This window comes from Prinia subflava, chromosome 10 (assembly GCF_021018805.1).
Source record: "Prinia subflava isolate CZ2003 ecotype Zambia chromosome 10, Cam_Psub_1.2, whole genome shotgun sequence".
Taxonomy (NCBI): Eukaryota; Metazoa; Chordata; class Aves; order Passeriformes; family Cisticolidae; genus Prinia; species Prinia subflava.
The window spans coordinates 21,692,400-21,706,825 of record NC_086256.1 but is presented as its reverse complement, the minus strand read 5'-3'; the positions used below and the strand labels follow the sequence as shown (position 1 = coordinate 21,706,825).

Genomic DNA, 14,426 nt, shown 5'->3' with positions numbered 1-14,426 from the left:
AGTGACACTTTGTCTCACACAGATGACTTTAACCGAGTGCCCATCAGGCATGAAGACGATTGCAGTAAGGATGGTGAGCATGATTCAGATGACTCCTCGGATGAGGACAGCGACTGTGAGGAATCCAGCAAATACGTCAATGCTTCCTTCATAACGGTATGTATTTAGAGGATCCACTATAGGCATTTCACAAGCTTTCAGCTAAAACTTCTACTCTCTTGTTGGCATCACAATATAAAAGAATTAGTTGAATAAGGGAGAAGGATCTGATGGCTGATTGGCAAATCCATCTATGTTTAAAACCATTAGCCTTCAGACTGGCTTCATGATAACATATATTTCCATTAGTGGGTATTTGTCTACAGGTTGAACCAGATTAACATTGTCCCTGTTAGTGAAATGTGACTATAGTTATTCACATGAACCAAACCCTCCATTGGAAATTGGAGCCAACAATTTCTTGGAATCATTATATATCCAAAGAAGAAGAACAGTTATTGGTCATGAATGAAGTAACTGATTTTAATGGAATTACTAGCTAAGTTGCATTTATCTGAATCCTTTGAAATGCTGCACAGTTAGATAACTTATTCAGGGTAAGTCTATCTTTAGTTTTAGGAAGCTTAGAACTGACTGGTGCACTAACTTTGTGTAGTATAAACACAATTACTTAGTGGTTAAATTAAATGGCTGTGTAAAAATGGATGTTTTACCCCTTAAAAATTAATTTATTTCACAGGGTATTTCTTAAATGACGACTTCTGTTGTTTGACAATCACATTTCAAATAAATTGAAGAAAAAAAATATTTCTTTTATAGGGTTACTGGGGTCCAAAAGCCATGATTGCAACACAGGGACCACTGCAGGAAACTATCTCTGACTTCTGGCAAATGGTATTCCAAAGAAAAGTCAAAGTCGTGGTTATGCTGACAGAATTGAAGGAAGGAGATCAGGTGGGAGCATTGTCTGCACACTGACACATTGAATAACCTCTACATGCAAACAAAACACTGCTCTGCAGTCTCTCATTCCCTTGCTCCACTTAACTGTTTTCCATAGGATGAGGAATTTGCACTTCCAATATATTTTGCTCTATCATTTACCTACTTAATTTACTTTCTAATGAATTTTTGAGGGAGAAGTGTATGATGCTATATTTTAAAATACAATGGAACTCCTCCTACTTCGAAGTCAGTACAGTCTCTAAGTGCACGTGGAAGGCAAATAAAAGGAGATTTGAGTTATAATCACTGACTTGGACTTTTCTCCATTTTAGGAACTCAGTGCACAGTACTGGGGAGAAGGAAAACAGATGTATGATGGCATAGAAATTCAAATGGCAGATGTCAGCTCTGGTCCTAGCTATACCATACGTGCATTTGATGTCACACATCTGAAGGTAAAAGTTTCTTTGCAAATTCAAAAAGGTAGTTTTCAAGGAGTTTTTAAATTTAAAAACAAATTTATAAACTCAGCCTCAAGAAAGAGAAGAAACAGTTCCCACTACAGTTACCTCCTGCTCTAAGAAATGGAAATATTTTTCTCTTCCAGACCACCAGTCAGTCATGAGAAATGCTATAAATTATCTGAAGTTTTCTATTTAGTGAGTTGCTGAGATGGTAGTAGGGGAATCTCAGGAGATCAGCTGTCTTTTGTACTTTGAACAAAGCTTGGATGTCTACCTACCTCATATTCACGAGGTAGAACTATCACCCTGCAGTTCCTCAGGAGTGTAATTCTTCCTTTGTAAATCAGTAGCAGTAGAGTTACTGTGTGAATCTGTATTTTATCCTGAACATTAACCACATCTCCACTGTTGTTTTCCAGACAAAAGAAACTCAGAAGGTGTATCAGTATCAGTACCATAAGTGGAGTGGCTGTGATGTTCCAGAAACCCCCAAGGATTTAGTCAGCATGATTCTCAACATTAAACAAAAGCTCCCAGCCAGAGCAGGCACTGAGGACAACAGGAGAACCCGCAGTGTCCCACTCCTTGTCCACTGCTGGTGGGTCTGAATTCAGCACGCACATTCACCTAGCTCTAAGTTCTGGGTATACACAGCAACCATAATTTTGGGATGCCTACCTTTACTCACAAGCCTTTCCATGTGTCTGGAGACTCAGCTCTCCCTAGAAGATTCCTTGAATTGCTCAAGCTTGGCCTTTTGGATGGTAGTGATGAAAAGCAAGCACACTTCTCTTGGGCAAGTGTGGGCTCAGAGCAGGTGCAGCGAACAGCTGCTCTTGGCTGATGCACCTCTTTTGTGAGGAAATGCTAGGTCAGAGCGCACTTGCAGGATGCACTAGTGAACATCCAGTGCAGTTTTAGGATCATTTCTTGCTCCAGGATACAAGTGCACTTTTCTAGGACCATTTCCAGGAATAGCCTTGCATGCCATCTAAAGCAGAAGATAATCCTGCTAACAATAATTGAGACTGTAAGTCTGAAATTTTTAATTTCCTTTTTCCCCTTAAGTGGTACTTCAGGTCCAGGGAGTCTCTAGATAAACTAAATCCTATGAGACTCCTACACATACACTTAAATGTGACAATTTCGGTCCAGTAAAAAATGCTTTGGAAATATAATTCAATATAAAGACTTTAAAATATATCTAACGTTTAGTCAGAAGACTTCTGATTTTACTTTGTAAATTTACATGCACATTTTGCATCATCTTCTAGTGACGGATCACAGCAGACTGGTGTATTTTGTGCTTTAATGACCCTTTTGGAAAGTGCAGAAACAGAAGAAGTAATAGATGTTTTCCAAGTGGTCAAATCTCTTCGTCGCACCAGGCTGGGAATGGTGTCCACCTTTGTAAGTAAATCTTGTGAATTAACAGGGAAAAAAATGAGATTACATATCATGGTCACTAATATCCCCATATCCTTGGACATATTTTCTGTGTAGGGAGCACTGATTCTAATCAGAGCATTCCCACTCACCACATTTGTGCATTGGCCCTTGCAGATAGGAATGAAGGAGTCTGAGATGTCCAGATCTGCAATTCTGTACTCCCTTTGGCAAAGGGTGTACAGTATAAAATTACAGATTGCATAAATTGCTGTTCCTGCAGTTGGTTCATGATGTACATGGACTGTGCCTTCTGCAGCTGGGAGATGAACTCCATTTGCAGGCTGGCACCCACGGACAGTTTTGTTTCAGTCACTCCAGAGGAACTGCGGCACTGGGCAGTTACAAACAAACCCGACCTGGGTGTCATCGACATGGGCAGGTTATTAATGACTTTCCAGACCCATGTTAAGAACTCAGGTACTCTAAAAAACATATTTTTGATACTTCATGAACCAAAGGGGCACTGAGTGACAACTTGGAATATCTGATGCAGACAGTTTCAGAGATGTTATGTACACATGAAGTCAGAATAAACCATAGAAGCAACAATCTCTGCCAAAAACTGTCAAAGCTGCTTCGTATGCAGTCTTGCTTGTCCAACTACATGCTACCTTTCTAAAATGTAAAAGAACAAAGAAAGAAAGGATTCATTCTTAGGCTCTGAGCATTCCATTAACACTGGCTTCTCTTTATTTTTAAGGAACAATACCAATTTCTGTACGACACCATTGCCAGTACCTACCCTGCACAGAATGGACAAATAAAGAAGAACAGCCAGCAGGAAGATAAAGTTGAATTTTGCAGTGAAGTAGGAAAATCAGATCAGGAAACTGATTTGATCACAGCTGATCTTAGCTCACCACAGCCAGAGGAAACAGAGTCACCTCAAACATGGGATGATTCTAAAGCTGCAGACAGCACTAAGGGAACAGAAAGCTCTACAAATGGCCCCACAACTGCAGCTCTAACTTAAAGCTAGATTTAAAAAAAGTGTTTTTTTACATGCAAAAATCTTAAGCAAAATGAGAGGTATAAGATTTCTTCCTCTTCCCACCCCCTTTTTTTTTCTTTTTTTTTTTCTTTTTTTTTTTTTTATGTTTGGTTATTTCAGTTTTTGAAAGGTACAAATTTAAAGGAATACTTGAAACTTCTAGAGAGTAACAAAGAACTGTGGAATTTTAATGTCTGTGTAGATTTGAATTTAATGCTTCTCCAGAAGCCTTCACTATTTTTATACTTTTCCTTTTAAAAACATGTACAGTGTAATACTATGCTGAGGATTGTAAAGCAAAAGTTTTTTTTTTCTGTAACAAGGAAAAAAGCAATTCAGAACAAGATTACTGAGTAGGAAGAACAGGTCTGTCCTCAAAACTACTAGCGAGTAAGTGAACATATTGGTAAGCATATATTCTAGTATTTAAGGACTAATGAGAGCATTAATAATACTTTTGGAACTTGTGGGACTTTGCCAAACAGTTTTAAGACCTTATGAATTACATCATGTGGGAATTCCAAGGAATTCAGACTTACAAAGGGTATGTAAATCCTCCCACGTCAATGCAGAACAGAAATTTTTGCATTTTTCTAACTGTCCTCAAGGTGTCCTTATTGCTCCACATATATTAATCTGATACTCCTATAGGAGTTTGGAGATCAGCATTTGAATAATTGCAACAGTTCTGCAAAACACACCCTGCTTACTCTTACAGCTTAAAATACGCAGTACTTGCACATCTACTTGAGATGCTTACTTTTATTTAAAGGACTACTTCCATCAATGCTCCCAACATCTTCTCAGAACTGGAGAATACTTTGATAATTTTCCTCAAAGCTTGTAGATTTTAATTGGTACAGGATATTTTTTTTCATAATGATATTTTGTATGTTACAATTTTGATATTTTTACTATTTCTTGCTGGATTTTAGCCTACTGTTTTCAGAACAAATAAAAAAGGTAATTAATAGTTGACGAGATGAAAATTATTTTGTTCTCTAGTACTATGCAAACCGATCATTTACTTCTAAATGTGTAAAATATTGGGCTGTGCCATACATAGATAAAATTTACAAATGTCAGTAAGAAAACACATAATTTAATTCTTCTGAAACTGTGTGTACCCAGGTAAGTGTCACGACTCTCTCAGAACAAAGAGGCCTCATTTTATTTTGCTTGAAGCCGTCAGAGGAGCAGTCACACAACAGATCCAGTGCTCCAAGTTTATCACTGCTTACTCCTAATTTCTCATTACAAAACATAATTGAAAACACTTAGAAAGCTGTCTAAACAACATGTACAGTCACACTTGGTTAAAACCCTAATTTAATTGTGCTGTTAGCCTAGATCAAATATATCATTCACAATTATCAGCTCAGAAAAGAGCTTGCTGGCAGAGTTGCTTCAGAAAGTGGCAGCAAGCTGACAGAGAGCAGGGGGATTCCCCTTGGCTGTCAGCTCAACTTCCTTTTCAGCAAGGAGTTGTGTTAGGTGATAAACTAACAAAGCTGAAGGGGTCATGTGTGGAGGGAAAGCTCTAGAGACTACATGGGAAGATAATCTAAAAGATATTGTAGGCCCAAAATCTGTTGGCTAGTTTTAGAGGAAGTAAAAACAAAATTGCAAATTTAGCATACCTTGAAGGTCAAAAGTATAAAGACCCTTGGGTACAGATCAGTTCACCGGTGTTCATTGTATGTCAGAGAACAATGAATTTATTTTCCTTCATTTAAGATTTGCCAGCTGTAAAGCCTCTCTTTCAGGTAGAAAAACAAAGAGATGACTGTTGCTGTCTAATGCAAGGCTGTGGAGACAGAGACTAGTCACACTTCTAGAAATAACTGAAAGTGTTTTCCAAATCAAAAATTACACTGAACTTTTCTTGGTTTAAGTCTGAGGGCAATCATATACTTCAATTCCTTGAGAAAAGGTTCCTATGGTTTTTAAGCTCCTGTAGCACCTAGACTTTAAAAACTTTGTGCGATTTTGATTTGTTTAGTTATTTTCTAGAATGACTTCAATGTATTTTTTAAAAGAGAAGAATGCCAACTTAATTCTTGATTTGCATCTACTTTGAAAGAAAAATCCTTAACTCTGGTAATTTTTCCTTCATGCATGTCTTCATTATTAGAGAAATGGAGCTTGACACTGAAACTGCCCTCCTGTGCCTACTGTGAACCACTTTTGCAGTAAAGTTCCTTATAGTCACCAGGAGGAAAACAGAGTCCTTGGCTTTTAATTATTTTCTAATTAAAGAACACATTGTAGAATTAAACCTCATTAAATCCCAGTACTATGATTGAAGGAGCCTATCTTAACACAGTTTAGAAGTTCTGATTGCTTCCAGGAACTCTCCATGTGTGTGCTGGGGATGTTTTTTTGCCTTTTCTCTTGTCCTTTGTTTTTCAGACATCCATGAGGTGGTGACACAGAGCTTGTAGAAGGTGGTCCTTATGCTAGATGCTCCATAGTCATTTGACTTATTCACCTGTAGGATTAATCTCATGTTCCTCAGGAACACGGTGAAACATTTTACAGGTGAGACTTGAAGCCCAAGCTAGAAAGCTTTGCTAGGAGCTGCTTTGGGTCTGTCAGGAAAAGAACAGTGTAGCACACTGGCTTTGCATAGCCTGAAAGTTGAGAAACAGTCTCAAAGTATGATGAAAAATGTTTATCTCATCAAGTACAGCTAAACCACGGAAAATGTGCTAACCACTGCTTCCAGCTGAGCAAACCACTCTTGGAGAGTGGCTTAGAATCTGAAGTCCAGGATAAAAACAACTAAGCAATAGATGAGCAGAGAGAGGACTCTGAGCAACAAATGAAGGTAATCAAGTGCTTATGTGACCAGAGGGACTGGATTTCTCCCACAGTTTTCTGGGTAGATGCTGACATTAATGTGGGTATCTAAAAATCACAGCGCTGTGTTAGCAGAATCCAGTGTGGGAAGATGGGAGAGAGGAAGGACCCCAGAGTCTACACAAGATTCTGCTCAGTCAAGTAATTGCAGTTAGGAGAGGACTGTGAGTGTTTACTTTTGTTTCATTTTTCCTGTTCCTCATGCCCTGTAATGAGCAAGGCAGTTATATGAAAACCTTTTCAGAGGCTGTACATTATGATGCAACACAAAACACGGCCAGCACACAGAGCCCTGGGGGTCAGGGTTCTGGGAGATGCCAGAAGCCCTCTGCTCCTGTTACCCCACGGACACCTGTGCAGGAGGGCTGCTGGGGCAGTGAGGCAGGCAGTGAGTCCTGGGCTTTGCTGCAAGCCAGGAAAGCTGGGTGAAATCTGGTATGAGGCACAAACTGTGCGGGGTGGCGGGTCTGAGCCACAGAAAGTGCTGCAGCTGAGAGTTACAATGGGTAGAAGAACACTACCATCGTGAGCTGTTTGTTTGTGTGAGATGGCAAAGAAAGCAAAGTGAGTGGTGGCTCCAGACAGGTGTTTCATTAAGCAAGAAGTTGTCTCTTTTATTGAACATTCCTTGGAAAAACTCTCCAGCACCAATGCTTATCTCTCTGACAAGGCATTTTGCTTTTGTAAAGGTCCAGGGATTTTTTTGACATGGTACATTCTACAGATTGCCTCTAAAAGAAAAACAGAAATTTCCTGAGACCTCTACACAGCTGTACCACAGCTATTTTTCCATAGGTAAAACAACTATTTGCCAAGGACCAATGTGCTGGTTTTGGACTAGGGAGAACTACAACAGAAGAAAAGGAAGTTTCAGTTACAAAATACAGAATAGAGAACGTTTCTCTGTACATCAGCTCTGCTTCAGAAAAACCTCAAGTCTTCTGGTACATGCAATTCAATTATTTGAAAAGCACGGGAACAGAGAATAGTTTTATACAAAAGCCTAAGTCAATCTGTCTTTTCGATGCAAAAGAAAGGAACATGACTACATAAGTACTGTGCAAGTTGATGCTCAAAGATCTCCTTTCTAGTGATCAAAAATTATTTAGAAAGGATATTTAATGCAAGTTATGGTAAAATATAGCTTTAAATAGTTATGTCCTCAGACTCAGGATTGCCAGCATCAGCAATGCATGATGTTTCTAAACTTTCTAAAATAAAGGTAATAAATCTTTTTCAGAGGAATAGGCATAGATCTATTTACAGCTGGGTGTCTCTTCAATCCTATGATTGAATGTCTGTGTAGTGCCACTGCAGGTAGTGCTAGTATAGCCATAAGTGTGACTGTCTGACACACAGAGGACAAAATAAAAGGAAATTTATTTTGGATCAGTTTCAGCACTCAGATTCAAATTTTGCTTTTGGACATGAACCCTCCCGATAGCCTGATTGCCTGGCAGTCAGCTGGGAGTCAGGGCTTGCACAGGTCAGTGCTCCAGAGTCCTCAGGGAGGCCCTCGTGTATTTTCAGAGATTCCCGGCAGGCTGTGCTGAAACTCTTCAGACGCCTTTTGCTCACTTCCAAGCCTCCTGCAGTGCATCCAGCTCGCTCCATTTCAGTATCATCGAGCCATCTGAGGTAATGAAGACTGCATTTGTTTGTGCAGCACTGCAGAGGTTGTGTCTCCCCAGGACCAAGCTCCAGTTCAGACACAGAGCGTGTGTGTGTGTGTGTGTGTGCATCGCTCATTGCCTCAAGTGTGAGATTCCATTCCCAGCTAGAAATCCATGAGCTGCTGATTTGGCAGCTGCTTGGCTTAAAGGAAGGAAAACTGGAGAAACAGGGATGATATGGTGATCCTGCACTAACTTTTTTTGTGGGGCAGTGCAGCTGGTGGTCTTTAAAGAAGTGGTTTTCAGAGCTGAATTTGCAAGAAGTAAATTACAGGTGAGGTGCAGGAGACTGCATGGCTAGAGAGCACTCCTGTTGTCACAGACTAAATCAGCATTGCTGTCAGAGGCTACCAAATACGTGTTTGTCACCTCTCCTGGTGTTGCAATAGAAATCAGTGTACTTGTTCTTCAACTGCAGAGAAAAATGGTAAAAAAATGACAGTAGAAATTACCACTGGAAGACGGTGTTCTTGCCAAATGCAGACTTTTGGTAAGAAATGTCAATTTTGAATATTTTTTCTTGAAGAGAAGAATAATTAATCATTTTAATCCTATTTTAGTAATGTTAATATGTCATTTTGAGAATAACAGTATCTTGTTCTATGTTTAGCACTATAGTTCCTTTTACTCTTGCTATTTTCTGAAATACTTAAATATATTATTTTTAATATATCATTATGTCACTGAAACCACTTCAAGACTAAAACAGTTCAGTATCGTTAAGTGTTTCCTTTTTCTAGGCTGCTTTCTTAATATAATTTCTATTCAGCAATAAAATGAAATTCTGACTTCATGTATTGATTTAGCATAAATAAAATTCTCACAGAACAGGAATTCAATTTCTTAAATGGCATTAGTAAATTATTCCATAGAGTTATGTCTTCTTTCAAAGAGTGCAAGGCACTTCCACTATAAAATAACACCTTGCTCTGCTCCACTCACAGTGGAAAGACTCTGTGGCAGTGCAGGGCAGACGAGGCTCACAGCCCCCTTGCAGACAGCTCTGCTCTCATCTTCACAGTCCAATTTGTTGAAGTCTCTGACTCTTCCTTCTGTAGCTTTTGCTCAGTCACTGAATTGGGATCTCTTCCTGTCTGAATAATTTTATCAGCTTCTTAGGTGTTCTGATTTGGAAGCTCCGGCATTTCACTGACTTGAACGTCTGCTTTCCACAGCAGCCTTCTGTTTCCATCTCCCAGCCGTGTCCCCACGCTCCCTGCCCCGTTCCCCCCTCCTGGGTGCCAGGAAGCAGCAGGAGCTGTCTGCCCTGCCAGGGAGGCAGAGCCCGGCTGGAGGGCAGGGGGAGTCTCACTGTGCACGAGCAGGGTGAGCAGAGCAGGGCTGTGACAGCGGCCAGCCTCGGCTGTGTCACACGGCACGATTCCATGGGCCCTGCTTTATGAAGAGTGCTGACATTTTAGGTGTACATGACAGAAAAACTACCAATTACTGTAAAATCAATGCCACAGGTACCAACTGAATATTTGGACTCAAAGTCTAAATTTTAGTGAGAAAAAGTATCCGTTTGGGATTACCTGTGCATGTAGGGGTGAGAAAGAAGCAAGTCAGCTAAATTTATTGACTTACAGATACGATGTCTGTGGATATTTTCATTCAAGGCCCATTTCCACTCAAATCTACATCTGCATCTTCTGCCTCTATCATCTGGTACACTGAGGTTTTATTCTGAAAGTTCATCTTAGACAAGATAGGAAAGAAATAGCCACAAAGTACACAAAGTACACAAAGTCTTGTTCTCTACATTTTCATCGTGCAGGAACAGCTTTCTGATGGAGTTTTGTGTGAGCTATAGCTTCAGGCTTACTAATTTTGAATTCCTAATTCAGTATTTCTAAAGTCATGAACTGTACAGTGATGTACAGAAATGCATTAAAAAGCACCTCATCTAATTTTCTGGTCTTTTGTTGAAGCACAAAGCTATATAATGTGCTTTATAAATGCTGCTATTTTCTGAGACAGCTGTTTCCCTCTTTTTTGGTTTTAACAAGTGGGAAAGTTCAGATACCAGTTACTTCTCCTTTTTTCCTCATTTGCCAAAACAGGGAGCAAAAGTTCCTTGTCCCAACAAATATATATACCCAAAAAATGTATGATCACAACACATGATGGGCTAGACTACAAGCAGGTGGTTACATTCAGGCTACAGTAAATTTTGGTCTTAATCTGTTTTAGGTTTTAAAGGCCTTGAAGCCTAGGCTGCCGTTTCTGTCTAATACAGACTTGAGAGGCACAACTATGAACAGACAACATGTGTGAAATCATGGTCTCAGCCCTGCTCATACCGGAAAAGTCTGTTCTGCTGTCATGGCAATAACTCTGAAAATCAAACTACTTCTCAGCAGCAGAGCGCCATGAGTGTAGATTGGTTTCGAGGACATCAGGACCCATTTACAAGGTTGTTTGTTCTTGTAAATGTCATTTTCGGTGCATACATTCCACAGCCTTCCTGTAGGCACCTCCTCCTAGTGAGCAGCTTCCCTGAGCCGAAGCAGAGGCGTCCTGAGGCCAGCAGTGGTGGCAGCTGCATGGCAGCAGGCTCCTGCCAGGAGGCACTGAGGGATAGGGAGAGAGGCAGCTCCAACTGAGGGGGCCCCACACTCACAAAGAAACGCTCAGGAGGCATCAGCTGAGTGCCAACAGCAGCCAGTTCAGTCTCTCCTCCCTTTTCTCCTCCAGAGTGTTTGGATGGAGCAGGTGGGTATGGTCTCCTGTATGTACGGATTTGTTTTGTTTTAGTTCTTTTCTGCATTGCGTTTTTTTTTAAATGCATCTAGCACTCTATTTAAGCTTCTGCTAGTAGCTTAAAATATAAATAAATCAGGAGTTTGTTTAGTTTAATTCCTGATACTGTGAGTTTTTGCATGCAACTGTCACTATGAATCAGTTATTTCTTTGCTCAAAACCATCAAGTATCCAAGGTAAATACTTAAATAAATCAAGCTTGATAAATTAAGTAGTTGTAACTTCAGAAATCTAAGATAAATAGGAAGGAGAGAATATTTTTATAAGGTTTATTCAGATTTCCTTGGCAAGATCTTGATCTACAGTAGACATCCCAGCCAGTACTTTCCCCTGCAACCTGACACTCTTGGCTGGGAGACATGACAAACACAACCGAGTGACCATGTGATGGTAACTGCTCTGAACAGCTACAACTGTGTGCTGATGGCTCCTCTGAAGTGGCTCACAAGCTGAGATCACATGGAAAGGGCAGTGCAAAGGTAGCCTGGCTAACCCAGCCCTGAACAAGAACAGGATATGCCTCCGTGGCAGGGTAGCAGGCTGTATGCAAGAAATAAATGCAGGTGTCCAGCTGTTCTGCTGGACTCCTGGACTGGAAAAAGACACATCAGATTTAGAGAGGAAGACTTCTCTTTTTTTAGCCAATTATATAATTTTATAGTCGCATTTAAGAGAAAAGCTGGAGCGTGCACTAATTATTTCTATGGCTAAGTATTAAAATCATCTGACAGGAAGGATCACATTCTCTCCCTTTGCTCCCTCGAACTGGTTCCCTACTTGCTGTCCTGTAAAATGAAGCATAAATACTCTGTAAGGCTGCCCCTGGTCCTCAAAAGATCAAAGCACCCTCTGCATAGAGGACTGAACTGTGCAGGGCCACCAGTACATGCTGCAATAAATATCTGAGCATCCATTGTTTATCAAGGACTAAGAAGAGCATAAGGTTATATTAGAGAAGAAAAGAGCAAATTTTCCTGCTGTGAATACTTTGAGGTAAAGTTCAAACCCAGTATGTCAGAGTTCAGCACTGGAAAGGAGAGCTCTGGAAACAGAAGACATTTCTTTCTGTCCAGAGAGGAGATGCTGTGACAGTAAGTGTGTCATCCTAGTCCTCTGTTAAAGAGCATTTTAGATGACGTTAACCAGACTTTGGAGGGCAGCTGTTATGAGGCACAGCTCAAGAAACTGTGTTGCCTCGAGGCCTTGGAGCAGCCTTTCTACTTTTATGTCTTGGCTAATGAATAGACTGCCCTTTGGCAACTGTTATATAAGTGAGAGCTTTTTAAACCAAATGCATTTCACATTCTCTTGAAAAACAAAATTTTTGACCCAAGAGGATAATGTGTAAACAAATTCTCTGAGTTACAGCCTTCTCTACATTTTCCCAGTGTGGGTTTTTGCTCCATAAAGCACATTGTGAGCATGGGAAAAGCAATTCCATGGACAAACCGCTTTTGCAATATTGCTTAGGAGTGTCCAGTGATGTCAGTATGATCACAGCATTCTTCTGAGCCAGGACTCTGTCCTAGATCAACTGAAACTAGTGGGATCATTTCCAATGATTTTGCTGTGCAATAAGTTGGGATTTGAATAAGAGAAGCAAGTATGAATAGATTATATTCAACATATTTTTCTGCTCAGTACCAGAGAAACTGATACTCACAAATACTGCCTCTCTGCAGAAAGTTTCCCTTCTTTAATAAGCTCTTTCTTCTCCCCGAAGCTAAGGGTCATGCACATCAAAATGTGCATTTGGTGCATTACTTGCCTTGAAATGATTCAGTTCTTGGATTCTGCTGCCCTGTAAGTGGAGAACAGATCTGGGTACCCTTGTGGTGGACCCTGTTAGCATTCATGTTCTGCTTCTTTAAGGAAAAAAAAGGTAAAAATAATAATCTGTTCCAAGTTTTACCTGGAGCCCACTGTTAAATTGGTCCTTGGCCAATGGCAACCTAAGAATAGGCTTTCCTACTAATTTGGTTCAGTGATAAGATTGCTTGCCAGCAGTACACAGTGGGGAAAATTCTATGTGGTTAGCCCTGGTTATCTGGCAAACAGGCACGCAATTTGAACAGCCAGTGGGAAATTCCTATTGACCTGCTTATACCATTTCTTAGAGTCATACACCTGTTTCTTTTTCTAGCCTCTCTTCCTCTGCATTAGTTTGCTCCTTGGGATTATTTTTTGTGCCTGTAAAAGATCGAAGCAAAAGGCGACCAGAATTTGCTTTAAGAAGTGGCTTCTGTTACATCCAGGTTGAGTCCAGTAGACTAAAAATTCACAAGTAATTTAAAAAATCCCAAACCCCGCCATCACAGATAAAACTTCTGCTGCCTCATGGTTTATTTTTGGATAGAGCTAATTACAAGAGCAGAGTTGGAGGACACACAAGTACCTGTTACAGTGTCAAAACCAGGCAAGTGTAATTAAATGTGCTGTTCTGGTGGGCTTGAAACCTATTTGCAATCAAGCGAACCGTTGAGCTTTTCAGCAGATTTGGCTTTCTCCCCGCGGGAGAGGCTGAGCCCTGGGACAGCAGCCACGTTTCACTGCTGCTCCTGACTGAGGCACATTGACAGAGACATGTGTGGGAGTTTACACAGAGTCCACTTGCACCAAGCCTTCTGCTGGCCAGGATTCATCTCTCATTTTTATGAGCTCTAAACTTCACTAACGTATACCCCCAAATTTAAAAAATATCAAGAATGTATTACTAAAGCAATTTTTTTTTACATAAATAAATATTTATTTAATCTTTGTTGCCATGGATGAGGAGAACACAGTGTTGATGCCAAACCCTTCATGGCCTCCTGGATGTACCTGATGTTAACTCTTTCAGAGGAAAGGGGAAGCAGTGAGTCACCCACTGATCTGCAGTTTCTTATTTCCCATCTAACTCAAGCAAAACTGCCAAAATCTTGAATGTTATTAGGAGTCTGAGTACCTTGCATGTGAAATGTGAGATGCAGTATCTGACAGTCCTGCAGCAGAGGAGCTCCCCAGCCAGTGCCAAGCCAGTGCACTTGGAGCTCAGGAATTGGATGCAGTGTAGCAATGTTATTCCAGCAGTCTCATCAGAATTAATCAGCCTGGCTGAGAGGCAGGACAGATTTTGCCTGGGCAGACTGCACAGACAGAGCAGCTACGGAGCCTGGTACCTGAGCCAGTTTATTTGCAGCAGTATGGAAGTGCTGTCAGTGATGAGAAAATTGTACTGACTTAAATGGTGCCACATCACACTATTTATTAAATCAGTTGCCTCAATGACATATGCAGAAG

General features: G+C 40.5%; 1 protein-coding gene across 7 annotated transcripts in view; it reads left to right on the top strand.

Moving 5' to 3' along the window:
* Positions 1 to 4,827, top strand: part of PTPRC (protein tyrosine phosphatase receptor type C) — a 138,290-nt gene extending 133,463 nt beyond the window's left edge. For all 7 annotated transcript variants that reach the window (XM_063407685.1, XM_063407689.1, XM_063407690.1 and 4 more), the window contains 6 exons: positions 23 to 156; positions 820 to 954; positions 1,278 to 1,400; positions 1,829 to 2,007; positions 2,684 to 2,819; positions 3,559 to 4,827. In XM_063407685.1, the coding sequence (XP_063263755.1) occupies positions 23 to 156; positions 820 to 954; positions 1,278 to 1,400; positions 1,829 to 2,007; positions 2,684 to 2,819; positions 3,559 to 3,831 (980 nt within the window). In that variant the 3' untranslated portion in view covers positions 3,832 to 4,827. The remainder of the gene's footprint in view (positions 1 to 22; positions 157 to 819; positions 955 to 1,277; positions 1,401 to 1,828; positions 2,008 to 2,683; positions 2,820 to 3,558) is intronic.
* The last annotated feature ends 9,599 nt before the right edge of the window (positions 4,828 to 14,426 follow it).